This window comes from Ranitomeya imitator, chromosome 10 (genome assembly GCF_032444005.1).
Source record: "Ranitomeya imitator isolate aRanImi1 chromosome 10, aRanImi1.pri, whole genome shotgun sequence".
NCBI classification, from domain to species: domain Eukaryota; kingdom Metazoa; phylum Chordata; class Amphibia; order Anura; family Dendrobatidae; genus Ranitomeya; species Ranitomeya imitator.
The window spans coordinates 128600737-128627998 of NC_091291.1; the positions used below are offsets into that span (position 1 = coordinate 128600737).

Consider the following 27262-nt stretch of genomic DNA (forward strand, 5'->3'; position numbering starts at 1 on the left):
GTACAGCATTGACCTGGTACTCGCAGCCTTGACTATTGCTTTGCAGAAGAGCGAAAGAACACAGGGATACAAGAAAGAGATCTTTGTGCACATTGTTGCAAAGTAAAAGAGACACGGTTTATCATTTCAATAAATGTTGTTTTTGCCTAATACCGCCATCACTGATGAGAAAATAAGGGCTTGTTTAGATGAATGGATCCGGTGTAGTTACCTGTATAAAGGTGTGCACAAATGGATGATTGAAAATAAAAAATCCATGAAGACCCTGGTTCCATCCATTTGAAACAACCAGTAAGTAAACAAAAAACGGATCCTTTTCTAACGGATGGTTATTTAGAGGATCTTTCAATGTTAAAAAAAAAAAAAAAACGAAAACGGATTCAGTTGCAATCGGTTTTTTTTTTTAGCCGGTGTCTGTACAACTTTTTTGGGAACGGATTGCTGCTAGATCCCGTCTGATTATTGGACATGTGAACTTAGTCTTAGACATCATAATGACAGTCAAGAGTTCTGGGCTCGTCTTGCCATTTAGTTCGGGGTGAAATGTTCTGGCACCAAGCCCCTCTGGGAACTGGGTAATCCCACCCGCCAAGTCTACACCAGACTAAAAAAAAAAAAACAACCACAGTTTTTTGTTTGCCAAACACTGATCCCATAGAAAGCCCCAGGACTCTCCCGCCTCCTTACTGGAATCCACCGCTATTTACTAGTCCTCCGCCAGCATCAACGGCTGAAGATCCAGAGCAGACAATGATCCTTTATCTGGTGATAAACAACCATCGCATTCCCCTCCTCAAGTCTGGAGCACAGAGAAGGTCTCCCTCCCTTCCAGATGGAAAGTCCAGGTCAGAGCCAGATCTTAGTCCTCAGACACACTTGCTCCCTTGCTCTTTCCCCCACCCAAACATGCTTTCTTCATCTATTCCTCTGACTTCCCTGGAAGACTTCCAGGCCACACAGAGGTTGGGAGGGTTTCCTGGAGTTATGCTGGACAGGAACCATGCAATCCCCACAACTGGCGTGTCTGTGTCTGCAGCTTTCCCCATGATGGGAAGGGTTAGCCAAAGTGCAAGCCCCTTCGCTCACTCGCGTTCCCACAACACTGTCATCCTTAATGCAATCCTACTGCCGAGGCTGATCCTACACATCCTTCCAGAGCTAGAAGTCTCGTCATATTTCCAAGGAGCCAGATTAACATCATAAAACCATCCAATCTCGCCTAGAAACCAACAATCCCTGTGTAACAACGGAGACTACATGGAAGGAAACAAAGGAAAAAAAGAAAGGGCAACAAAGCCAAAAGGGACAATAATGGAAAATAAACTGTGGTTGCGTCAGTAGATCCATTATCCACTTAAGAGATGCCCCAAAGTATACGACCCGACCTCTCATTCGCTGCACAGGTACCTCCATATCCAAACCATAGCTGATGAATCTTAATGGTGGGGAGAACCCATCCAAATACTGGATGAGGCCATATTACACATCTGTGTGGTATAAATGCGCAATATGGCACCAGTGGCTCGATAAGGGGCCATATTGTTGCAGCAATTTCCTCTTGGGGCAAGCAGGTTTATTAGGTCTCCCATAACAGCACCACAATATAAGGGTGCTGTCATGGGCTCCAAAAAAAATCCCGTTACCGGTAAGTAACTAAGACTTTATTCGGGCTCCCATGACAGCATCATTGTATCGTGGTGCTGTCATGGGCTCCGAAAAATCCCGTTACCGGTAAGTAACTAAGACTTTATTCGGGCTCCCATGACAGCATCATTGTATCGTGGTGCTGTCATGGGCTCCGAAAAATCCCGTTACCGGTAAGTAACTAAGACTTTCCTGTGACCGATTCATACAAAATAAGTAAAAGAAAACAACATTTATGCCAACTTTCATCACATGCCATAATACGGTCAGATCCGTAGGGGCCGCATTTGCCTCCATGCGGCGTCTGTGATCTCGCTATAAATGTTCACAGTAGAAAACTATTGACCGGTGATAAAACCCATAAAGGAGGATTGGTACATTTTTACAGAATACTGTATTGGAACTAATGACAAGAACAGCTGATCAAGGTTTTAGAAAAGCAAAGCCTGTTTCAATAAGATTATGGAAGGGTCTTCTTGGTAACAACAACCCCTTTAATGGGACTTTTCAAACCAAGCATAGTCGCTCGGTACACCCTTGGTGTGGCCATAAAGATCAATGCATCTTCCCACCTACATATTTTCCATCTCGTTGCGTCCATCTCTGGCTCCTGTAATGGCCAGAGCTGTCAATCAAGGAAGGGAAGGGTGCAGAAAGATGGAAAACGAGTAGGTGGGAAAATGCACTGAATTTTTTGGGTGCACCGAGAGCCTGCGCTTGGTTTGAACAGTCATTTTCTGCTAACTCCCCTCAAGCTTCTATTTTCTCTGTAAATCCAGTCTTTTCTATCTAGATCCTGTTCCGATGACCTAATTCCTGTCAAACACGTGCCTGAGGAGGTGCCGTGCGAGACACCTATAAGTGGAAGTTTGCACAATCCCACTCTTGGTGTGCCGTGCGTCAAGGCTGCTGCGATTGCCCACACACCGTTTCCTACTCACTTTCGCACATAATGTAATGTTATTCAGCAGGCGCCGGGTCCCACAAAGCTGGTACAAGTTGTGACACAAATGCTGGATGAGCCGCTATCAGGAAATGAGGCTGAACCGCCGCTCGCCTACTATATAACAACCTTTATTTTAGATATTAGGTGCGACAAAAGCCACAAGCACAAAATCTGCTCAAGAAGGAAGCACTAATAAGGATTCCTGCTGTTTACTGTAATTCCAGGTTTCTAGGCTTTAATGCTCTAAGACGGAGCGTTAGATGGATGTATGCGTGACCCTTTAATCTGGGACCACATGGGGGATTTGGGAACGAGGTTTGGATAACGGGGGCACAATAATTGCCAACCTCTGCCTCGGCTAGGGTATCTAATGCAGGACAAACGTCATCTTTGCCCCAGCTGTATAGATCAATTTTATACATGTTGTGTCCATAAACATTGCGTCCCATCCGCCATACCCCAGATAATAAAAAAAAAAATAGCCTTTTCATATCAGCTTCACTCGATACAGACCACCACCTTAAAAAGTCTTCCCCATTTAGGTTAAAAAAAAAATCATTTTTTTTGTTTCTAAAACAGTGCCACACTTGGCCACGGGTTGTATGTGGTATTGCAGCTTGACCCCCTTTTCTTCTTTTGCTGCAACACCAGTCACGACCTATGGGAGTTAGTGTTTGTGAAAAAGCAACATGGAGGAAAGTACAGGCCCGGCTGAGTATGGAGTCTTATACGCAATTCTCCATGGGAGAAAGGTATGCAAATTAGCTCTCACAAAACCAAAGAAACTACCAAATTAGAGAGGTAGTTGCCTTATAATAAATCAGTGTACAACCCTTTAACAAACCTTAAGGCATAACCAGGGATAAATGCCAAGCCAGAAACTCGTAAAACAGAAAGCCTGTTTCAGGATCTTTGCCCCTCATCAGTGTAGAGCACAGTTTGGCTAGTTGAGCACGACACTCTTGAGTCAACATAGTAAAGTACTGGTTCTGCCTAAAAGGGGTTATCCGCTACTAGACAATCCCTTCTTAATCAATTCAACATCTTAATTAAAACAAAACTACCTCCTGCAGCGTCAAGGTGTTCCCATAGAGTGATGTGACTTGGGTCGCATGCAATCCGCTCTTTATCTGCGGCTCATCAATATTCCGTCAGGGTGTGCGAAACAGAAATGCTGCAGCCGACGAGCGGACGCTCAATGGCACGTGACGCAACAAATCATGCCACTCTCCGGGAACAGCGGCGCCGACAATGCTGGAGCGGTGCAGCTGCGGGAGGGAGTATAGATTGTTCTTAATCAATTGAGGTCCCCAATTAAAATAAGCTGGGGCTGTCTATGGGAGAAAAGTATGCAAATTCGTTCTCTTGCAGAATGCAAGGAACTACTAGTTTCTTTTTTGGCATTTATCCCTGGACTCGTTACAGGGTCGGACATTGACCTATAGGGTAACGTCCACTCCCAGGTGCTACGTGCGAGACAGATCTTTTGCAGAACGACAGAAACGACAACTTTTTCTAATCCCAGACGACCCCTTTAAGTATATTCTTACATTCCTTTGCAATTATTAGCAGTAGGTGCAAATGGTTAAACGAGACGTGACATGCGCGGTGTCGCCGGCGTGGGTCGTACGCTACCTGTCGGTGAAGTGGGAGGTGTCCCGGTGCTGGGGCAGGCCTTGCTTCCTCCTCTGGCTCGAGTTGTTACTGGAGGTGGGGATGTGAGCTTCCATTGCTCCCGGGTTTCGCACCACAGCAGCTGCCACTTCTTGTCGGGCCCGGAGAAGATCTGCCAAAAGAAGAGCGGAAACTGTGTCAAGCTGAAACTCCCCGCAGTGCTGCAAACTATTCTCAAGTCGTCTCAGATATCCTGAGCCATCCATCGTCCTTCCTTCCCTGCCTTCTTCTCCACATTCCTCCGCCATTACCTGGCTGCTCGCGGACACCATCCTGCTCCTCATCACACTCTCTCTCCATCTCTTCACCTCCTTTGTTCACTTCTCTATCTTCCTTTTCTTTAGCGGTTTCTTTCTCCGCTTCCCTCAGACAGAAACAATCAAAACCACATGTTTTTTTTTCTGCCATTGGAACTAACTCGAAAACACACGGCGCTCACTGAGTCACCGCCAGAGTGGGGGGGCTGCGAGAGGGGCGGAGGGATGGACCAAATTTACTTTCTCAAGTTTAAAAAAAGAAAAAAAGGGTATTTTAGTTCCAGAAAATGATTTCATGGTATTACAGGACGCATTGTTCTACGTTGATAAGGAATATGATGTCTTCTGAACATCGCTGGATACACATGGCTATTGGCGGCAACACAAAGCACCCCGAGTTCTTGACTCTCGCCTAAGTTCAGAAGGCCAGGATTACCGCTTCTCTCTTCGGGATCAAATCCCAGTTTTGGCAATGGAAAAAAAACAATGTGTGATGCCATTAAATAAAAGTGATTTTCCAGGCAAAGCCGGAAGAAATGTGAATAAAACCTGCTCTGTGTCATAATCTGACTGGACAAATATGAAAACTCGCTCTTCGTGCCATTCTCAATTGCTAAAAAAAAAAAAACTATTCATGTATTCCAAAATCTGATGATTGTGAATCCAACAGTATTGGCAGTCAATCAGGCTGCTACAAATAACATATTTAATTTCTAAATAGGTCGAGTACCTGAGGAATAACACTATTGCTGCCCATTATATGAATAGTATCCTGCAGTTTTCCCTTCGGCAGACTCTCTAATTTTCACTTGTCTCTGAGCTAGTAGGTAGAGACCAGCAACATAGAAATGAGGGATTCCTACTCTCCTGCCTCCATTCATATGTTCAGAAGCGCCATGGAGGACGTTGTACAGCAGTACTGAGCAATGTGGCTGTGAATCCAGCACTAGGGTGGGATAAAACACTTACTAAAAAGCCTCACCATCTCTCTGCCTTTCAATCTTCTCTTCCCCCCCACCTCCATTCTCTATAAATTTCAATAGACAACAGTATGCGGATACCCAAGTGTGCCAGCAGCCTGTATGGTTTTGAATAAGGCAAATTATGATGAGTTCAGGGGGGAGGGGAAAAGTTTGCTAATAGATGCATATTTTCTCCATTTAGATATATTCCAAAGTTTCTTAAGGTACGTTTACACTTGCTGACTGGTTTGCAGATCGGCGCCAAATTTAATAGCCGACCGCGCAAAATAACAGTTAATCGATTATTCCGCGCACAAAGAAAATCATGTTCTCGGCAGCACATTTCCTATTAAACACAGGCTGATGTGCTGCCGAGACTGATGATTATTAAAGGTCTTGTGCAGTATTTTATATTGAGGGCGTGTCGTTAGGAGAGGTCATCAATACCAGATCAGTGGGGTTTCCATACCAAGTACTCCTACTTATTAGCTGTTCCCGATGCTGGCGGCAGATGGATATGATCAGCTGTGGAGCGGAACGGCACAGCTTCGACAACAGCATAGTGGCCAATGAATGGGGGCGATTGGCAGTACCCCACAGTTGTCGCAGCTGTGCCGTTCCGCACCGCGACTGATCACATCCAACCACTGCTGGTATAGGGAACAGATCATTGGAGCGCGGGCCAGGTGTCGCACCACCACCGATGCGGTACTGATGACCTTTCCTAAGAATAGGTCATTGATATAAAAGTACCGCATAGCCCTTTTAATTAAGCAAGCGCGCAAAAAAAAAAAAAAAAACAATTCACCCGACAATCGAGTGCTTGGCTTGCTTATCTGGCGATTGAAAACCTGTTTACACTGTAATCCGGAATGCATCCTTACTATGGAAATGATAGAGACCATCTAAGGGTATGTTAATTTGGTGCAGGTTTTCGGGCTGGATCGGTGCAGGGACAGGATAAAATCTGTAGGAATTTGCAGCCGATTCAGGTGTGTGTGAACAGAACCTACTACAGACGGACACAATATTAAAGTTCACGCTAAGACAGACACACATTTATGACAGATCAATGGCTAGCCTCATTCATCCCGGACTATGTAGTAACGACAAAGGAGAAGCAGCGCAATCAATGATCATTAGAGGCGTAGATGGCCCAGACACAATTAACGCGGCTCGGCTAATTGCCTTCTTAGGGGTGCTGATCATGTCGCCTGGAGGTAGAGCTTTGAATTGGGCTATGTCTGCCTGCCACAGATCGTGGAGGCTCGAGGTTACCAACTGTGGAGCTGGATCCTGAGCGATCTGTGAGATGCACTGTGTAGATGAGATATGGCAGCTCAGCCTGGGGGGCTTCCCAGCTGCAGCGCTTGGCAGTCACGGGGGTGTCATAGCCTGTCAGAGCTGGCGGCAAGCCACAGAGATAGGAAGGGGGGGAAGGGGCATTAGCGAACGTGGAAGACGAAGCCTGAATAGTCTGCGAGCTAAAATTGTCTGACCACCAAGAGATAATAATCAAATTTACATTTGGATGTTGCAGAATCTTAAAGCGCCAAATCCCATTTTCTAGCAGCCGCCACCGAATATCGGCTGAAAATGTAGTTCGATGCCTCTGCTTTGTTTGATACAACTGTGTGCACAAACCAGCCCCCTTCTGTGGCAGATTTTGGTGATTTAATTTTTTGGGGGGAGATACTTAATCTATGTAATTTAGGGAAAAAAAAAATTAAAAAAATGTTTTGATTTTGTTACTTTAAAAAGGGGTTGTTTGGGACTTTAACACTGATGGCCTATCCTTAAGGCAGGTTCAGACGGATGTATATTCTCTCATCTGCCGATTATACCAATCACACCATCCTGATCATCGCGCGATCTGATTCTCTCGAATGAGAAGATGGAAAACAAGATTTCTCCATCTTCGCCATTGTGCCAGTCTGTGGAAATCAGACTGCACTCAGATGTCATCAGAGTGCAGTCCGATGTTTTCCACTACTCATTGACTTGCATAGCCGGATGGGAATTTGGATAAAATTTGGGCAAGGTGTGATAATTTTTTTTTCCCTCGGCCCAGCTGAAAACGAGAGATTGCACAAGCCTTTAGGATAGGTCTTCAATATCTGATCGGTGGGGGTGCGAGATTCCTCTAATGATTCTGCACCTTTTGTTTCCTACATATTCAACTTGGTTGGCATTTATGGCCATAAATTAGCTGAGAGGAGCTCAGAAAAAGACAGATAAAAGAGATACAAACCCTCCTAATAGATTGCAAGTTCACTCATGAGAATCTGTTAACTCATTCTGCAACCAGCAATACACTAAACACTGCGCAAAAAAAAGAGGCAAACAGTGCAACATTTGCAATAATACCCAATTACAAAAATAAGTACACTCAAGACAAGAAGAAAAAAAGGTCAACAGAAGGGGGACAACTCCTTTAAACGTCCCCTTAAAAGTCTCTCCTTCTGATCCACGCCACGTCTCCTGTTCTCTTCAGAATTACCTGCGAGTGCAGCCCCGGCTTCCCCTGTCAGAGCAGAGTGACAGGATGGTCGCTGAGGGCACAGCCGCGTGCCAGAGAGAGACTGCGGGCGCGAAAAATGACAAGCAGGAAGGCGCAGGGCGAGGATGTGGTGCTACATAATGTAAGATAACAGCATGCCCAGGATGAGAGGACGCCAAGATGTCAGACATTGGAGAGAGTAATATGAAGCTTTAATGTGACTGCATCTAATCTATACACAAAACTAAAAACTACTAAAGAAAATTCCACCGCAATTAATTACGCCCCAAGTCTGCAAAATTTGTGACTTTTAAATACCAGAAAACTGGTTCCATCGCAGGATGAAATTCCCGCAGGAAATGTTTGTTATGTATTTTTAGGCCTCATAGAGAAGCCAATAGGAAAACACAAGAAAAAAAAAAAGCTAAACTACATTTTGTTTTCCTTTTCACATTTACAGCATTTTTTGATGGCGAGAAATTACAAGGAAAATAAAACACCTAAAAAAAGTGAAATTTTTTCAAAAAACGCCACGTATGAGTAATAGACAGGGATGGTCCCCAGGAGAATAAGATCATGTTTAACGTGTGATATTTTCTCGATAGCGAATCACCGGGTATGGCTTAGTAATGAAATCCTGGCAGCATTCCTGTAATTTCTGTTGACATGTCGCTTATCTCGCTAGCCATCGGTGACGGTCCCGGATGTGGTGCCCTGACTGCGTCCCCCCCACTGCCTCGATGAATGTGCAGAAGGCAGGCCGCGTCTCTGACAGCTGGAAACATCACACGGAGTGACACTTTAAGCCCAAGAGGCTGCGGGTAAAGCCAGGATCAGAAGGCAGGATTAATATTAGACAGGGGAAAGCGGAGATAAAAATCTTCATGGATCTGCATCGGAAGAGAGACCAGAGGGCGCGCTGCAAACCCTGCCTCGCCCCAGAAAGTGATTTATACTGCACTCACCCATCCCTTAATTATTGATGGCAGTCATTACATAAAGGTGTGCGCTAAAATGCACTCAGTCCCTATGTAGAGCGGTGCCAGCCGTCCCGTCATCTGACACAATATGCAAGAACATGGCGCTTATCAAACCGGCCTCCGAGATATCGCGGCACCCTAATAAAATGATAAACTGCCACCTAGGAGCTGATACAACAAGCCATTTGGTGACAAAATATGAGAAAAAAAATGTATCTATCTACATATATATATATATATATATATATATATATATACGGTATCTATATATATAATTGCCTAAGGGTTTTTCCGTCTGTCTTTCTGTCTGTCTGCCTGGAAATCACACCTCTCTGATTGGTCGAGGCCGCCAGGCCTCGACCAATCAGCGACGGGCACAGCGACGATGTCATAAAGGACGTAGACATCCCGCGTCTCTGATTGGTCGAGGCCAGGATTGGCCTTGACCAATCAGCAACGGGCACAGCGACGATGATGTCATAAAGGACGTAGACATCCCGCGTCTCTGATTGGTCGAGGCCAGGATTGGCCTTGACCAATCAGCAACGGGCACAGCGACGATGATGTCATAAAGGACGTAGAAATCCCACGTTTCTGATTCAGCGACGGGCACAGTATCGACGTAGATGTCATAATGGTTGCCATGGCGACGATGATGTCATAAAGGTTGCCTCGACCAATCAGCGACGGGCACAGTCTGCCATGAATTCTGGAATCATCATTGTCCATATACTACGGGGACATGCATATTCTAGGATACCCGATGCGTTAGAATCGGGCCACAATCTAGTATATATATATATCTATATATATAATTGTCTAAGGGTTTTTCAGTCTGTCTGTCTGTCTGTCCTGGAAATCCCGGCTCTCTGATTGGTCGAGGCCGCCAGGCCAATCAGAGACCGGCACAGCATCGATGTAGAAATCCCGCGTCTCTGATTGGTCGAGGCCGTCAGGCCTCGACCAATCAGCGACGAGCACAGCGACGATTGGTCGAGGCCGTCAGGCCTCGACCAATCAGCGACGAGCACAGCGACGATGATGTCATAAAGGACGTAGATATCCCGCGTCTCTGATTGGTCGAGGCCGCCAGGCCTCGACCAATCAGCAACGGGCACAGCGACGATGATGTCATAATGGTTGCCATGGCGACGATGATGTCATAAAGGTTGCCTCGACCAATCAGCGACGGGCACAGTCTGCCTCGAATCATAATTGTTCATATACTACGGGGACATGCATATTCTAGAATACCCGATGCGCTAGAATCAGGCCACAATCGTGTGTGTGTGTGTGTGTGTGTGTGTGTGTGTGTGTGTGTGTGTGTGTGTGTGTGTGTGTGTGTATACACACACACACACACACACGCACACATATATATACAGTGCCTACAAGTAGTATTCAACCCCCTGCAGATTTAGCAGGTTTACACATTTGGAATTAACTTGGCATTGTGACATTTGGACTGTAGATCAGCCTGGAAGTGTGAAATGCACTGCAGCAAAAAAGAATGTTATTTCTTTGTTTATTTTTTTTTTTAAATTGTGAAAAGTCTTTTCAGAGGGTCATTTATTATTCAACCCCTCAACCCACCAGAATTCTGTTTGGTTCCCCTAAAATATTAAGAAGTAGTTCAGGCACAAAGAACAATGAGCTTCACATGTTTGGATTAATTATCTCTTTTTCCAGCCTTTTCTGACTATTTAAGACCCTCCCCGAACTTGTGAACAGCACTCATACATGGTCAACATGGGAAAGACAAAGGAGCATTCCAAGGCCATCAGAGACAAGATCGTGGAGGGTCACAAGGCTGGCAAGGGGAACAAAACCCTTTCCAAGGAGTTGGGCCTACCTGTCTCCACTGTTGCGAGCATCATCCGGAAGTGGAAGGCTTATGGAACTACTGTTAGCCTTCCACAGCCTGGACAGCCTTTGAAAGTTTCCTCCCGTGCCAAGGCCAGGCTTGTCCGAAGAGTCAAGGCTAACCCAAAGAAGGAGCTCCGGGAAGATCTCATGGCAGTGGGTACATTGGTTTCAGTCAATACCATAAGTAACGTACTCCACCACAATGGTCTCCGTTCCAGATGAGCCCGTAAGGTACCTTTACTTTCAAAGCGTCATGTCAAGGCTTGTCTACAGTTTGCTCATGATCACTTGGAGGACTCTGATACTGACTGGTTCTAGGTTCTCTGGTCTGATGAGACCAAGATCGAGATCTTTGGTGCCAACCACACACGTGACGTTTGGAGACTGGATGGCACTGCATACGACCCCAAGAATACCATCCCTACAGTCAAGCATGGTGGTGGCAGCATCATGCTGTGGGGCTGTTTATCAGCCAAGGGGCCTGGCCATCTGGTCCGCATCCATGGGAAGATGGATAGCACGGCCTACCTGGAGATTTTGGCCAAGAACCTCCGCTCCTCCATCAAGGATCTTAAGATGGGTCGTCATTTCATCTTCCAACAAGACAACGACCCAAAGCACACAGCCAAGAAACCAAGGCCTGGTTCAAGAGGCAAAAAATCAAGGTGTTGCAGTGGCCTAGTCAGTCTCCTGGCCTTAACCCAATTGAAAACTTGTGGAAGGAGCTCAAGATTAAAGTCCGCATGAGACACCCAAAGAACCTAGATAACTTGGAGAAGATCTGCATGGAGGAGTGGGCCAAGATAACTCCAGAGACCTGTGGCGGCCTGATCAGGTCTTATAAAAGACGATTATTAGCTGTAATTGCAAACAAAGGTTATTCCACAAAATATTAAACCTAGGGGTTGAATAATAATTGACCCACACTTTTATGTTTAAAATTTATAAAAATTTAACTGAGCAACAAAACTTTTTGGTTTGTAAGATTTATGCATCTGTTAATAAATCCTGCTCTTGTTTGAAGTTTGAAGGCTCTAACTTATTTGCATCTTATTAAACCTGCTAAATCTGCAGGGGGTTGAATACTACTTGTAGGCACTGTATATATATATACATATATATATATATATATATATTCTCATATGTTGGCACCAAACGGATTGTTATCAGCTCCTAGGTAAAGTACGGTAATAAATGTTCTAAAAACATATATATATATATGTCTTTTTTTATCTAGATATATAGATAAACGAGGAATGACGAGGAAAAAGCTAACATATTAAACACCTTCTTCTCCACGGTATTCACGGTGGAAAATGAAATGCTAGGTGAAATCCCAAGAAACAATGAAAACCCTATATTAAGGGTCACCAATCTAACCCAAGAAGAGGTGCGAAACCGGCTAAATAAGATTAAAATAGATAAATCTCCGGGTCCGGATGGCATACACCCACGAGTACTAAGAGAACTAAGTAATGTAATAGATAAACCATTATTTCTTATTTTTAGTGACTCTATAGCGACAGGGTCTGTTCCGCAGGACTGGCGCATAGCAAATGTGGTGCCAATATTCAAAAAGGGCTCTAAAAGTGAACCTGGAAATTATAGGCAAGTAAGTCTAACCTCTATTGTTGGTAAAATATTTGAAGGGTTTCTGAGGGATGTTATTCTGGATTATCTCAATGAGAATAACTGTTTAACTCCATATCAGCATGGGTTTATGAGAAATCGCTCCTGTCAAACCAATCTAATCAGTTTTTATGAAGAGGTAAGCTATAGGCTGGACCACGGTGAGTCATTGGACGTGGTATATCTCGATTTTTCCAAAGCGTTTGATACCGTGCCGCACAAGAGGTTGGTACACAAAATGAGAATGCTTGGTCTGGGGGAAAATGTGTGTAAATGGGTTAGTAACTGGCTTAGTGATAGAAAGCAGAGGGTGGTTATAAATGGTATAGTCTCTAACTGGGTCGCTGTGACCAGTGGGGTACCGCAGGGGTCGGTATTGGGACCTGTTCTCTTCAACATATTCATTAATGATCTGGTAGAAGGTTTACACAGTAAAATATCGATATTTGCAGATGATACAAAACTATGTAAAGCAGTTAATACAAGAGAAGATAGTATTCTGCTACAGATGGATCTGGATAAGTTGGAAACTTGGGCTGAAAGGTGGCAGATGAGGTTTAACAATGATAAATGTAAGGTTATACACATGGGAAGAGGGAATCAATATCACCATTACACACTGAACGGGAAACCACTGGGTAAATCTGACAGGGAGAAGGACTTGGGGATCCTAGTTAATGATAAACTTACCTGGAGCAGCCAGTGCCAGGCAGCAGCTGCCAAGGCAAACAGGATCATGGGGTGCATTAAAAGAGGTCTGGATACACATGATGAGAGCATTATACTGCCTCTGTACAAATCCCTAGTTAGACCGCACATGGAGTACTGTGTCCAGTTTTGGGCACCGGTGCTCAGGAAGGATATAATGGAACTAGAGAGAGTACAAAGGAGGGCAACAAAATTAATAAAGGGGATGGGAGAACTACAATACCCAGATAGATTAGCGAAATTAGGATTATTTAGTCTAGAAAAAAGACGACTGAGGGGCGATCTAATAACCATGTATAAGTATATAAGGGGACAATACAAATATCTCGCTGAGGATCTGTTTATACCAAGGAAGGTGACGGGCACAAGGGGACATTCTTTGCGTCTGGAGGAGAGAAGGTTTTTCCACCAACATAGAAGAGGATTCTTTACTGTTAGGGCAGTGAGAATCTGGAATTGCTTGCCTGAGGAGGTGGTGATGGCGAACTCAGTCGAGGGGTTCAAGAGAGGCCTGGATGTCTTCCTGGAGCAGAACAATATTGTATCATACAATTATTAGGTTCTGTAGAAGGACGTAGATCTGGGTATTTATTATGATGGAATATAGGCTGAACTGGATGGACAAATGTCTTTTTTCGGCCTTACTAACTATGTTACTATGTTACTAGATGCACACACAAATCATCAAACCTAACCCAGGTAAAAAATAAAATAAATAAAATAAAAAAAATAAAAAATAAAAAATGATTCAATGCATAGACCCCAGGGGGATTCCTCCCCATTTACTACATGCAAAGCTCAAGCTCTAGTCATGATCCACCCAGTGATCTGTATAATGGACTCAGTCTGCTGGATCCTATAATACCCCGTAGAAGGAATATATATATACATATATACACACACCAGACCTGTAAATGCAGAGAAACCTTTCTGGATCTATAGAAAAGGTCAAAAGAGCAGCTGCAATATGGATTACACCGAATACATGGCGCTGCAAGTAAAACTCCTGTATCTTCTTCCCCTGGGGCGCAAGTATATTACATTTCTTCTCCGGTACAGGGGTATGTGTCACTTCCCACTAAAACTTCACTCAACTTTGTTTCATTTTATTGTGCAAATCTGTCCACTATAAAATAAAAAAAACAACAACTGAAGAGTATTTTTCTGATCTAAGTCACACAGCTCCCCTGCCTTCCTGAGTGCTGGGGAGCCATGTGCTCCTGACCGTTAGTACCGGCGGCATGCTGCCCATACACTTTACAAGGCAGCATGGGAGGAGAAGGAGGGCACAGATCCCGCCAACATCAGCTCTTCACTTACAAGCTTGTAAGCGCATGCTCTTTGGTTAGGAAACTGCAAAGTTGCTTCTTTTTACAAGTAGAGATAATCCTTCTAATTGCATTTAAATAGAAGTGGGTTAATTAAGCTACCGTAAATGTTTATATATAATGTCTATCTGTAGCAAATGGGAGATATTATTTAAAGCCCCCTGTATGGCTGACACAGTGAGCGGCTTTCCATCTCAGGGCATCAGTCACTATCTGAGGATGTGAATCCCTTCCCCCACCTTCTGGCTGGTACGTTTTAATAAATCAAGGCCACCCCTTGACTCTCCGTCACGATTGAGAGTAATGATTTTAATAAATCAAAGCTCTAACGGGTTAGTCGGAGCTGTGGCCTTGATTTATTAAAATCTGCGCTCCGAATCTCAGCCTCATCCCTGCGAAAACAGCTAGAGTCACTTTAAGTGACTGTGTCTTTCCGGATATCGCTGCAGCCGTCCGCCTATGGCGGCGTTCTTCTGTATCTTCTGTACCAATACCGCACTTGTTCACGCGCGCAGACGTGATATCATACAGCGCCTCCGGGGGGGAAGGGGTTTGCGGTTTCAGCATTTTAGCTCCCATCCCACTGATCATTACATTTGTCGCAGCAGTTGGCGATTTTCACAAAAGAAGACATAGGCCCGTTCTTACCACTGTGCGTAGGCACGGCCATGGTGTTGGCCAGTTGGTACAGCCGTTGTTGCTGCTCCTCAAAACCGCCATGCTCGTTAAGTGCTGACATCATGCGCCTGTAGTGCTCCTCGGGGGTCATCTGAGCCAACGGCTCCTCCAGCAAAGGAGTCTGGGAGTTTTCTGCAGGAAAAAAAATAAATAAAAATGTAAAGCTTTTTCATGCATAAATTGCTGTTGACATCGCAACAATTACCAACACAAGGTAAAACGTGTGTGTCCTAAAGGGACATTAAATTTAGAAATATTCTTGCAGGATTTTCTGCATATTCCTGAAACAAACAGTCCGGTAAGAAATCATTTAGCGAAAACAGCTGCTGATCTTTTCCAGATTTTTTGGGGGGCTGAAAAATTAATGAGCTAGGGCTTAACCAAACATTTTTGCACTAGTGGGGAGAGGATCCTGCTGCAGTCAATTGTCTGACAGCCAGATACAGGACAGCGAGGATGTGGAAGAGGAGGAACATGACTGACCTTTTGGGACCCCCACCGATCACGAGGTCTCTGAAGAACCCCATGTGAACATAGCAGTGGAGGAAGACCGGATGACCGCAGCTTCACCATTTCCGGTGATCCGATTAACAATGATCAGATCGGATGTGCACTTGATCAACCAGTTCTCCATTCACACGGGGTTCTTCAGATCTGTGAGGGTCCCAGCGGTCGGAAAGTTATTCCTTAAAAAACTGAGACTGTCCAAGAGCTTATGCCTTAAGTCTAAAAAAAGGTGTCTGATTTTTGTTCTATTTTTTTATTTTACTTATTTTAAACTTTTTTTTTTTTTAAACTTCTAAGGAAGCTTTTATTATCTAGCTCCTGAAAGAGAATAAAAACAGGCTCCCGGTCTGGTCTAACTGGCTTCTAAAATGTAATTAATAATAATAAGTCCAGCCCCGATATGGGACATAACACAATATTCCCCAGCCCGACACCTGCACCTCGCAATGTAGATGCACACCTGGGTGCATAGACTAATCAAAAATTTATCTCCAGACGCCCCTGTGCGTATATTTATAGTATGCCGTCACCGCCACACGCACGACTCAAGTGACCTTTCTGGAAATAGGCAGAGCCAGCCTTGGGGGAAAGAAAACGCAATTACATTCATAAAGACGGGAGTGTGACGCTTCCAGGGCACGAAACCCACGGAACAGATGAGACGACGATCCTCTAAAAAGCGTAAAATGTTTTAGTGGGTGTGCGAGACCTTCTGCGAGGACTGTGCAATGAATAGCAGCAAGTGAATCTGAAGGACACAGTGTTCAAAGCTTTTATAAAGTGATCTGCAGATGCGGAAATCGACCAGAAAAACAAAAAAAGTCACAATTTTTTGGACAACTTTCCTCCAAAGATAAACTCTACTCAGTACACAGAAGAGACAGATACTGGAAGCCATTGATATATTTTGGGAACAGGTCATCAGAAAATTAACTATTGTTTACACTTTATGGTAAATGTATATTTGAAAAATAGGGATTTTTGTGTTACTCCCCGTAAAATCCTTTTCTCCGAGACGCTCATTGGGGGACACAGGACTGTGGGTGTATGCTACTGCCGCCAGGAGGCTGACACTCGTACATAAAAAAAGTTTCGCTCCTCCTCCGCAGTATACACCTCGACACCGGCCGCAGGCGAACCCAGTTTGGTGCAAATGCAGTAGGAGAGAAAAAGGAAACATATCAGCATTAATACAGAAAACAACATGTCTAGAAATAACCCCACTGACTGAACAAGTCAGAAAAAAATGAAACAAAAAAAGAGCCATCTGGCTAACAGGGAGGGAGCTGTGTCCCCCAATGACCGTCTCGAGGAAAAGGATTTTATGGTGAGTAACACAGAAATCCCCATTTCTCCTTCACCTCATTGGGGGACACAGGACTGTGGGATGTCCTAAAGCAGTCCCTGGGTGGGGAATTAACTCACCGGTAAAACATCCAGGCATCTGCCGACTAGAAGTGCGCTACCGCTGCCTGAAGAATCCTTCTACCCAGACTTGCATCTACAGAAGTCTGAGTGTGGATATTGCTGTGCTTGGAAAAGGTATGCAAACTAGACCAAGTTGCGGCCTTGCAAACCTGTTCTGCTGAAGCCTGGTGCCGGAGCACCCAGGAAGCCCCCACTGCCCGAGTGGAATGCGCTTTGATTCCGGCCAGAACGGCTACTCCCTTGACGCGGTAGGCCTCCTGAATAGCCGATCGTATCCACCTGGCCAAGGTTGATCTCGAGGCCGCAAGTCCCTTCCTGTGACCCTCAGGGAGGACAAACAGCACATCCGTCTGCCGAAAAGGTGCTGTCCGAAACACGTACCTTCTCAGCACTCTTACTAGGTCTAATGTATGGAGAGCTTTTTCCACACGGTGCATTGGTGCCGGACAGAAAGAAGGCAAGACAATGTCCTTGTTAATGTGGAACGAAGAAACCACCTTTGGTAAAAAGGAAGGTGCTTGTCTGAGCACCACCTTATCCTGATGGAACCGTAGAAAAGGAGCCTGACAGGATAGAGCAGCCAGCTCCGATACTCGTCTAATTGAAGTATCGACCACCAAGAATACAACCTTCCAGGAATGGTAAGTTAAAGAGATGTCCTGAAGGGGTTCGAAAGGAACTTCCTGCAAGGCACTTAAGACCAGATTAAGGTCCCAAGCATCCAGGGGGGCTCTGTAAGGAGGAACCTTATGAGCTACTCCCTGTAGGAAAGTTTTTACCTGTAGATTAATAGCGATCCTGCGCTGAAAAAGTACCGACAAGGCTGATACCGGTCTTCTAAGTGTACTCGGTGCAAGCCCTGAATCCAGGCCGGTTTGGAGAAACGCAAGAATGTTTAGGATGGAGAAACGTAGTGGAGGGAGCCCACGCCCTCTGCACCATGAAAGGAAAACCTTCCAGGTGTGATGATAAGTATGTGCAGAGACGGATTTTCAAGCGCTAATCATGGTAGCGGCTACCTCTTGGGAAAACCCGGCCTGTGTTAGGATCCAAGATTCAATGGCCGAGCCATTAAATCACAGGGCCCCTAAGTTCTGGTGGTAGATCGGGCCCTGCGAAAGTAGATCCGGGCGGTCCGGAAGTCGCCACGGAGCTCCGGCGAGCAGCTGCACTAGGTCTGCGTACCATAACCGACGAGGCCAATCTGAAGCAACTAGGATAGCTGGAACTCCTTCTGCCTTGACCTTTATGATTACCTTCGGGAGCAGTGCTAGAGGGGGAAACATATGGGAGATGAAACTGGCCCCAAGGCAAAACTAACACGTCCACAGCAATTGCCTGTGGATCTCGATATCGGGCGACAAACCTGGGTACTTTGGCATTCCTCCCGGAAGCCATCACGTCTACGTCCGGGGTTCCCCAGAGTTGACATATCTGCAGAAATATTTTGGGATGTAGAGACCATTCCCCCGGACGCAAGACCCTGTCGACTGAGAAAATCCGCAGCCCAGTTTTTCTCACTGGGGATGTGGACAGCCGAAATCACCGAGTGATTCTTCTCCGCCCAGCAGAGGACCTGTTTTATCTCGTGCATGGCCACCCTGCTGTGGCCTAGAAGTTGTTTCCCAGCGCTTCGGCGAGGAGAGGGGGCGGAGCCGCCGCAAATGACGTGACCGGAAGGGGCAGGACTTCCGTCCGCGGCCTACTTCTTGCTAGAAGCCGGGGACTAAATTATCGGCCGCCCCGGAAGTGACGCTGGCGGTCAGCAGTGCGGCGCCGCCAGTAACACACAGCCCTCGGCGCCACCGGCAAAAAAAGACTCCAGCTGCCATCGCAGCCAGCCCACAGGGATGCCAGGAAAGAAATGAAGTCCTGCTCTCCAAACCCCCGGTACGATGTGCGCCTCAGGAGCCCTCATAGCCCCCTCACAGGTAGCCCTTCTTGAATGCCGGCGCCCACGTGAGGGGGGCTGTGTAACCAAATAGACGGTGAAGGCACCCTAACTCCATCTTCCTTTCTATAGGATGAGGAGAGGGACCATTCGCCCCCCTTTATCACCGCTGTCTAGCATTGGTGATGCAGTAGGGGGCCGCACGGACAATGCGTACGCACCTGTACAGCCTAGGGTTTCATTACCTTAGGGTGGTCAGGGCTTAGTCTGGCAAGGTCTGGGAACCAGACGTGTGCCTCCTTCAGACACTAAGCATGAACGGGGTTCGCCTGGGGCCGGTGTCAAGGTGTATACTGCGGAGGAGGAGCTAAACTTTTTTATTTTTACTTAGTGTCAGCCTCCTGGCGGCAGTAGCATACACCCACAGTCCTGTGTCCCCCAATGAGGCGAAGGAAAAAATATATTTGTTTTGTGTATTTTTTTAAAAATATATAAAATCTTGAAATTTTTACACCGGGAACTAAGTCAAATACTAGACTTCTACTTCCTATAATGACCTTTGCCCAGATCAGAGCATGCCGAGAAAACTCTTCTATACAAAACAGTCAAAGGCATAGCCCATGTGATTGCTGAAGAAGAAAAAACAAACAAACAGGAAGAGTGAGTCCAGCATTAGACCTAGTGGTCAGTGTGAAAATTGCAAGATTGCTGTTGTTGGGTTTTTGTTTATTTAAATAGTGATAAATATGATGTTTGTTTATTTATTTATTTATTTATTTTTTTAAGCATAAAAAAGGGATGCAAACAGTAGGTTTCCTGCACTCGGACCACAAGTAATGCACAAAGAAAAATCACTGGAACAGCTTTTAATTTACAGCTGCACAGACCAACATTTTGGAGGGCTGCTGACAGTCTCAAGCAAATCACCGAAAACAAAGTCCATTTTCTCATGCTTATTAGTATCTAAAAAATGTGGGAAATCGAGAGGATTGTAAAGTGACAGAAAGTAGCGTCAATTGTTACTTTCTTGCCAAATATATCAGACTAAATCACTATGGTCCTGGAATCCTCTAGAAGACTGTTGCAAAAAGTTCTGATGCAGAAGAAAAAAAAGTTTGCTAAAAACCTTTCAGACTAAGTTCCCACCATGAGCGTTTTGTGAGTTTTCGATGTTGCATATTTTCTGCACCCTTTAAGTAAAATAGGTTACTTGCATTTTTTTCAAAAATACACAGCGTAAAAAAAAAAAAAAAAGTTACCAAAAACTCATCCTAAATACTTATAGTGATTCTCTGCAAACTGCTCTTCACTTTTGATTTGCAGAGAAAGATGTTGGAGAACCAAGTAAGGCTAAGTTCACATTTGCATATATGTGCTCAGTGTATCATCTGCATTCGCAAACGCATGCTCATGCAAAAAAAAACACTGCGTGTGCATGCGTTTGTATGCGTTTTTGCCTGCGTTTGCATTGTTTAGGTGATTGCTTTCGATATTTCCAGGAAGGGCGTGTCTCAATCGGTTCCTGGACATGCGCAGTCCGAAGTACGCAAGCGCATCGAACACAAGCACACGCATGCCCTTGCGTACCATTGCGCTCTCGTAGACAGTAATGCCTTGTTTTGATGCACTCATTTGTCGCGTCAAATATGCGCATGCAGAAAATGCAACATGTTGCGTTCGGCGGGCACGGTGAAACAACGCATGCGGACGCATCCACATACAATCCGATGCCAACGCATGTCCCTGCGTACACAATGCTAAATACAGGTACGCAAGACGCATGGGGGTCTATGCGGATCTGTACGCAGGCCTACGCTCCACACATATAATGTGAACCTGGCCTTATAAAGACTCTACCAAGTCTATAATAATGTTATTATTAATATTATTATACACCGGAGATGAGAGCAGCGATCAGTAGGGGGCAACACATACTGTACACAGAAATTCTGCAGCCACGTGTGATTAGTCATTAGCGTTATTTGGGGAGATTACACAATTGCTGATCCAGGATCCGACATGTGCCTTGTAGTACACAGGATGACACCATAATCTTACGTTTGGATTAAGGGGAAAAAAAAAAGAGAAAACGCCAAGACATTGATCTGTAATTATCAAGTAGTCCAGACAAAACCTGATCTGGAGCTTTAAATGCCCTCATCCCCCTCTAATACCGTGCTCACTGCAGCTTTCCGCTGTCTGTTCTGGTCATTACCGGCTAATATGGCCAAAGACTGGACATTGATCCAGCCAAATCTCCGAGAGGCACCAGGAAGGCGATGGATGGACCAGACAGCAGCATCTGTCTGTCTTCCTTCCCCTCTGACTGGCAAGAACAATAATTATCTGGTGACTGAAGGAGAAGCTTCAGCCAATTAGCGAGGGCACCGCGGTCTTCCCAGCAGCTGGAAAGGTTGAATGGGTCGTAGAGTGGCCGGCCGGCCAAACTACTTATCCTACAATATGTTATTGAGTGCTGGAGACCTCTACAGGGGGATCCTTAAGGTTAGTAGGAAACAAAGAATTTCCCCCTAAATTAGACTTTAAAAAAACCACCTGCAAATTCAAGTTCCTGAACCATCTTTGTGTCGTGTCTACTAATTTATGCACATTTACGTTGCCTTTATCGGTTGTGTCAGTCTTAACTGCATTTATAAAATTCTATTCGAATCACTGGAGGAGGACACAATGTTTTTGTTGTTGTTGTTTTTTTTGTAAAGAGTATGATAATCATCAGAATTACTGTAAGGCATCCGATATCACTAGCTGGGAAATCTTATTCCCCAAAGCAATGAACTTAAAGCAATGCTGGACAAGTCCCAGGTCACCGGCGGTGAACATAGATATTTTCAAATGGAGCCAAACTTTGTGCATCTTTGAAAGTTCTCACTGTCTGGCCAGTAAAAAAAAAGGTGGAATTGGCTCCTGGACGTCCATATTCCTGCCAGGGCTTCTGTCATTTATTTCCACATTGAGGGGACGCCCTAAAATTATCTGAAGACCAAAGTCGCCCATTAATGGCCCGGCACTAGAGGGGTTAATGCCAACGAGGGCTTTTTTTGTTTCTTAAGGTCTCCGACTGGGTTCATTGTGTCAGGGCTGTCTTATAATGAGAATGATTCAAGGAGACCTCAATACAAAAGAAGGAATCTACAGAGACTCCAAAAATAAAAACACTAATTATTTCTGATTAATTTTGTTTGGTAGCGTGAACAGAAGCTCAGAGAATTAATTGCCATGTATTTTTTTTTTTCATCCACATTTTTTTGTACTGCTCAGAGCGCAGTGTAATTATCCACTGTGAGCGGTTAGGCGAGCATGCGTTTCCTCAAATCCCAACTCCAAGGTTCAATAAGAAAAAAAAATCCAGTAAATGATTAACCATGATATACAGGAATTGGTGGGGGTTCGACCTTAAACGGGCAGTCACAATAAAAGTGCCACAGTCCCCTGTGTGTATGGAGTGCACATGCGCGACCACTGCTCCAATCATTGTCTATGGTCACGTATAGACCTGTAGAATAGTGCGGTGGTCGCACATGCTCACTACTGATCTACAGACCTGTAGAATAGTGCGGTGGTCGCACATACTCACTACTGATCTACAGAACTGTAGAATAGTGCGGTGGTCGCACATACTCACTACTGATCTACAGACCTGTAGAATAGTGCGGTGGTCGCACATGCTCACTACTGATCTACAGACCTGTAGAATAGTGTGGTGATTGCACATGCTCACTACTGATCTACAGAACTGTAGAATAGTGTGGTGGTCGCACATGCTCACTACTGATCAACAGACCTGTAGAATAGTGTGGTGGTCGCACATGCTCACTACTGATCTACAGACCTGTAGAATAGTGTGGTGGTCGCACATGCTCACTACTGATCTACAGACCTGTAGAATAGTGTGGTGATTGCACATGCTCACTACTGATCTACAGAACTGTAGAATAGTGTGGTGGTCGCACATGCTCACTACTGATCAACAGACCTGTAGAATAGTGCGGTGGTCGCACATGCTCACTACTGATCTACAGACCTGTAGAATAGTGTGGTGGTCGCACATGCTCACTACTGATCTACAGACCTGTAGAATAGTGTGGTGATTGCACATGCTCACTACTGATCTACAGACCTGTAGAATAGTGTGGTGGTCGCACATGCTCACTACTGATCTACAGACCTGTAGAATAGTGTGGTGATTGCACATGCTCACTACTGATCTACAGAACTGTAGAATAGTGTGGTGGTCGCACATGCTCACTACTGATCTACAGACCTGTAGAATAGGGCGGTGGTCGCACATGCTCACTACTGATCTACAGACCTGTAGAATAGTGTGGTGGTCGCACATGCTCACTACTGATCTACAGACCTGTAGAATAGTGTGGTGGTCGTACACGCTCACTACTGATCTAGAGACCTGTAGAATAGTGTGGTGGTTGTACATGCTCACTACTGATCTACAGAACTGTAGAATAGTGCGGTGGTCGCACATACTCACTACTGATCTACAGAACTGTAGAATAGTGCGGTGGTCGCACATGCTCACTACTGATCTACAGACCTGTAGAATAGTGTGGTGGTCGCACATGCTCACTACTGATCTACAGACCTGTAGAATAGTGTGGTGGTCGTACATGCTCACTACTGATATACAGACCTGTAGAATAGTGCGGTGGTCGTACATACTCACTACTGATCTACAGACCTGTAGAATAGTGTGGTGATCGCACATGCTCACTGCTGATCTACAGACCTGTAGAATAGTGCGGTGGTCGCACATGCTCACTACTGATCTACAGACCTGTAGAATAGTGTGGTGGTCGTACATGCTCACTACTGATCTAGAGACCTGTAGAATAGTGTGGTGGTTGTACATGCTCACTACTGATCTACAGAACTGTAGAATAGTGCGGTGGTCGCACATGCTCACTACTGATCTACAGACCTGTAGAATAGTGTGGTGGTCGCACATGCTCACTACTGATCTACATACCTGTAGAATAGTGTGGTGGTCGCACATGCTCACTACTGATCTACAGACCTGTAGAATAGTGTGGTGGTCGCACATGCTCACTACTGATCTACAGACCTGTAGAATAATGTGGTGGTTGCACATACTCACTACTGCTGCATTCACACAGGAACTTTGGGATCGCTACTCTTGTGATTTTCTGGGGTGTCCATTGGTCTGACACCCTACTGTTCATACATTTATCCCGTGTGATAAATTTTATTTTTTAGTACAAACCCATTAATAGAGATATTGTGATGCTTGTAGTTCCATAATGCCTCAAGTCCTCTAAAATCCTATCTATACATTGGCTTCTTTGACAACATTATCATGGCTTCCATAAAAACAAGTTATGCCCAAAAGCATAGGATAGGGTATAATTTGCTAGTTGCTGAGGGTTTGACATCTAGGACCACCAATGATCCTGAGATCATGCTTCAGGAACCCCAAAAACAGCACCCATCCTGAATGGAGTGCAAGTGTGCATACTTGGTCTCCCCTCCTCTATTCATTGTCTATGGGACTGTCAGAAGTAGCCGAGCACAGTCCAATAGTCAATGGAATGGAGGCTGAGCATGTGCATCTCCTCTCGAATCAGGATCGCTGGGGGGCCTGGTGGTCGGACCCCCTGGAGGATACAAGCCCATAAAGTCATGACATGTCAATAGGATCTCCCAGGACCTCATGACTGGTGTTATCAGTTTTTGGCTGTTCTTGAAGCTGCAAAATATGTCATTTTTGTCACAAACACACGACAGAACTGAATCAAACTCTAGATTAATAAAATAAACATTTTAAATAAAATGTTCATACAAAATAGTGCGGTATACAACGTATAGAGGGGGCTTCACCTATAATTATCCTCAGCATTTCCAATATAACTCCCACTATTTTAGGGAGCTAACAGATACAACAGTTAGAACCATAGACAATCATCAGACCGTATCCTCTTGCTATAGATATATGATTCTAAACTAGCGCAATTATCCAATCCAAAAAGTTCTTCACACAACATATCCCCAAGGAGAGGATGACATCGTTGCCTTTCTTAAAAAAAAAAACTTGCATAAAAGGCTACAACCTGCACTTACAGCGCCCCCAACATCCCGTTTCATTTTAAACAAGTATTTGTGGATTTAGTAGAAAAGAAAAGTGGAAATTAAAAGAACATCCAACAATCAATACAAAAGTGATAATCTGGAGTCATGAATTGTCCACGAGCCTCAAGAAAAGTTCACGGCCCACTTAAGAAAACAAAAAGAGTAAAGAGGATATATAATATTTGTATCGACCGTCTTCTCCATTTTTTAACAACAAAATGATAATACCCAATTCTCAAACTTAAATCTAGTCCGAGCCTAAAGAAAGTTCTAAGCCCTCGATATAAATGGGAATAATAAAAATGTAAACTAAGATGGAAGGGTTGCGAAAGCTATTGAGAATTCGCCCCGTAGACATTTAGCAGCTGCCAAGAGCTTTTTCGTTCTGACACTGCCCTTCCTCATCCCGTCTCTCATTGGCAGCTCGGAATGGATTGGATCACGGCTTAATGTCTGGGCTGACATCATGTAAAGTTTTAGCCGCCTCATTAACACCCATCTGCATGCAGAGCAAATCATTAGGGCACAGAGGAGTGATGTCCCTGATAGCAATGAAAGGGTGGGCTAATGAGGCATTTTTATCCACTCGGTAGCCCTTTTCCTCCTCCCTCCCGGTTACACTTTGACACTCCGCAAACACATCACCCTGACAACTCTCCCTCCCCTCCATCCCCGCCCTCCGCAAGCTATACGGACCCCCCACTCCGCCTTCTCACCCCCCCAACAATCAAGCTTTAAGGAAGAGCACGGGGTACCACTTACCCTTCGGAGATTCGCTTCTGGCTTTCTTGCTTTCCAGTGGGCACTCGCTGTTACTATTGGGAGAGCATTCTCGCTTCTTGCCTAAAAAGTCATCTAGAATAAAAGAAAAAAAAAAAAGATCAGCAACGTAAAAGTAAGAGTCCAATAAATATGTACAAAAGGATTAGAGTTTACATTGATGGGACAAAGCTAGATTAGACGAGGGTATAAAAACAAAAAATGGAAAAAAATAAAATCGAGCAAAAAAACAAAAAACATCTAAATAAGGAAAGAAGAGATCAACCCACTACCGGGAAGCCCACTAAGACGACAGTGATTTCTGTAACCCCCCCGGGTGGTGCACCAGCAGGAAGGAATCAATTAAATGATTTGGAGCCATAAAAATATTAAATGCAAGTTATTCTTACTGAGATTCATCATCTGTCCCCTGTGTGTTTCCAAACCCTACAAAAGAAGCGTGAGATTCTTCTCAGCCTCTTATCCAAATGCTTCTACAACAGCCCTCAGCCGCATGGACCAAGTATTCCCTGCCTCTTTCCTCGGCTGTCTCGTTGGCTTTGCAACTGTCTCGTCTCCTCTGCCTGCCTGTCTCTTCCACTTCTCTGCCCTTCTGCTCGCGGATGTTACGGAAACGTCAGACTCTTTTGCATTAGTGAAGCTCTGCGAGCCAACGCAAATATCTAATATACAATTACAGCGTCCCCCCTGCACAGATTTCCAATCAATACCCTCCTATTATGTGGCTGGGGGGAGGCTGGGAGCCCAATACTGCTGCACACGGCAGGAAGGAAGAGGCAGGCTGTCATTGGAAGCTTCAAATTCTCATCCATCAAGAGCTCGTTACAGAAGAGATGCAGCATCTTACAGGAACACGAAGAAAGGGCTCGCTGTGCATGAGCGGTGCAAGGCGCTCGCCAATTACAACGGGGTCCTGTGTCTGCAGAAATGAATTAGTGTTTGGTTTTTGGTTTTTTTTCCAAAATGGAAAAATTTATGGCAATTGTTCTTATTGTTTCAGGGTCATTCGAAAAATTAACCGTACATATTCACCATAATCCTTCGGGTCATTTTTGACCACCGAGCACCTTTTTGGATTAGAGCCATATTGACGCTTCCCATTCGCGGACTCATAACTAGTATCATTAGCGGATTCTTGAGTTAAATGTTAGAAGCAAAAAAAAAAAAGCAGATGGCAAGCTATATTTGGTGGTGTCTACAGCGTGCGTCTCATAAAAGTTCTGCTGCGGCATAAAGGGCAAACAAACAAGCACAGGCAAAGTTTGTACAAAGTCACAGACAGTGTGCTCGGTCACGAATTCTGCAAACACAAACACTGGCAAATCGCCATTCAACCTTCAGCGTGTGCTCCTGCCAGGAACATT

General features: G+C 44.9%; 1 protein-coding gene across 5 annotated transcripts in view; it reads right to left on the reverse strand.

Moving 5' to 3' along the window:
- The window catches only part of SAMD11 (sterile alpha motif domain containing 11), a 190763-nt gene that overhangs the window by 23942 nt on the left and 139559 nt on the right, over positions 1–27262 (reverse strand). For all 5 annotated transcript variants that reach the window (XM_069741467.1, XM_069741469.1, XM_069741466.1 and 2 more), the window contains exons 6-8: positions 25881–25973; positions 15143–15304; positions 4226–4376 (exon numbers count right to left, since the gene is read on the reverse strand). In XM_069741467.1, the coding sequence (XP_069597568.1) occupies positions 4226–4376; positions 15143–15304; positions 25881–25973 (406 nt within the window). The remainder of the gene's footprint in view (positions 1–4225; positions 4377–15142; positions 15305–25880; positions 25974–27262) is intronic.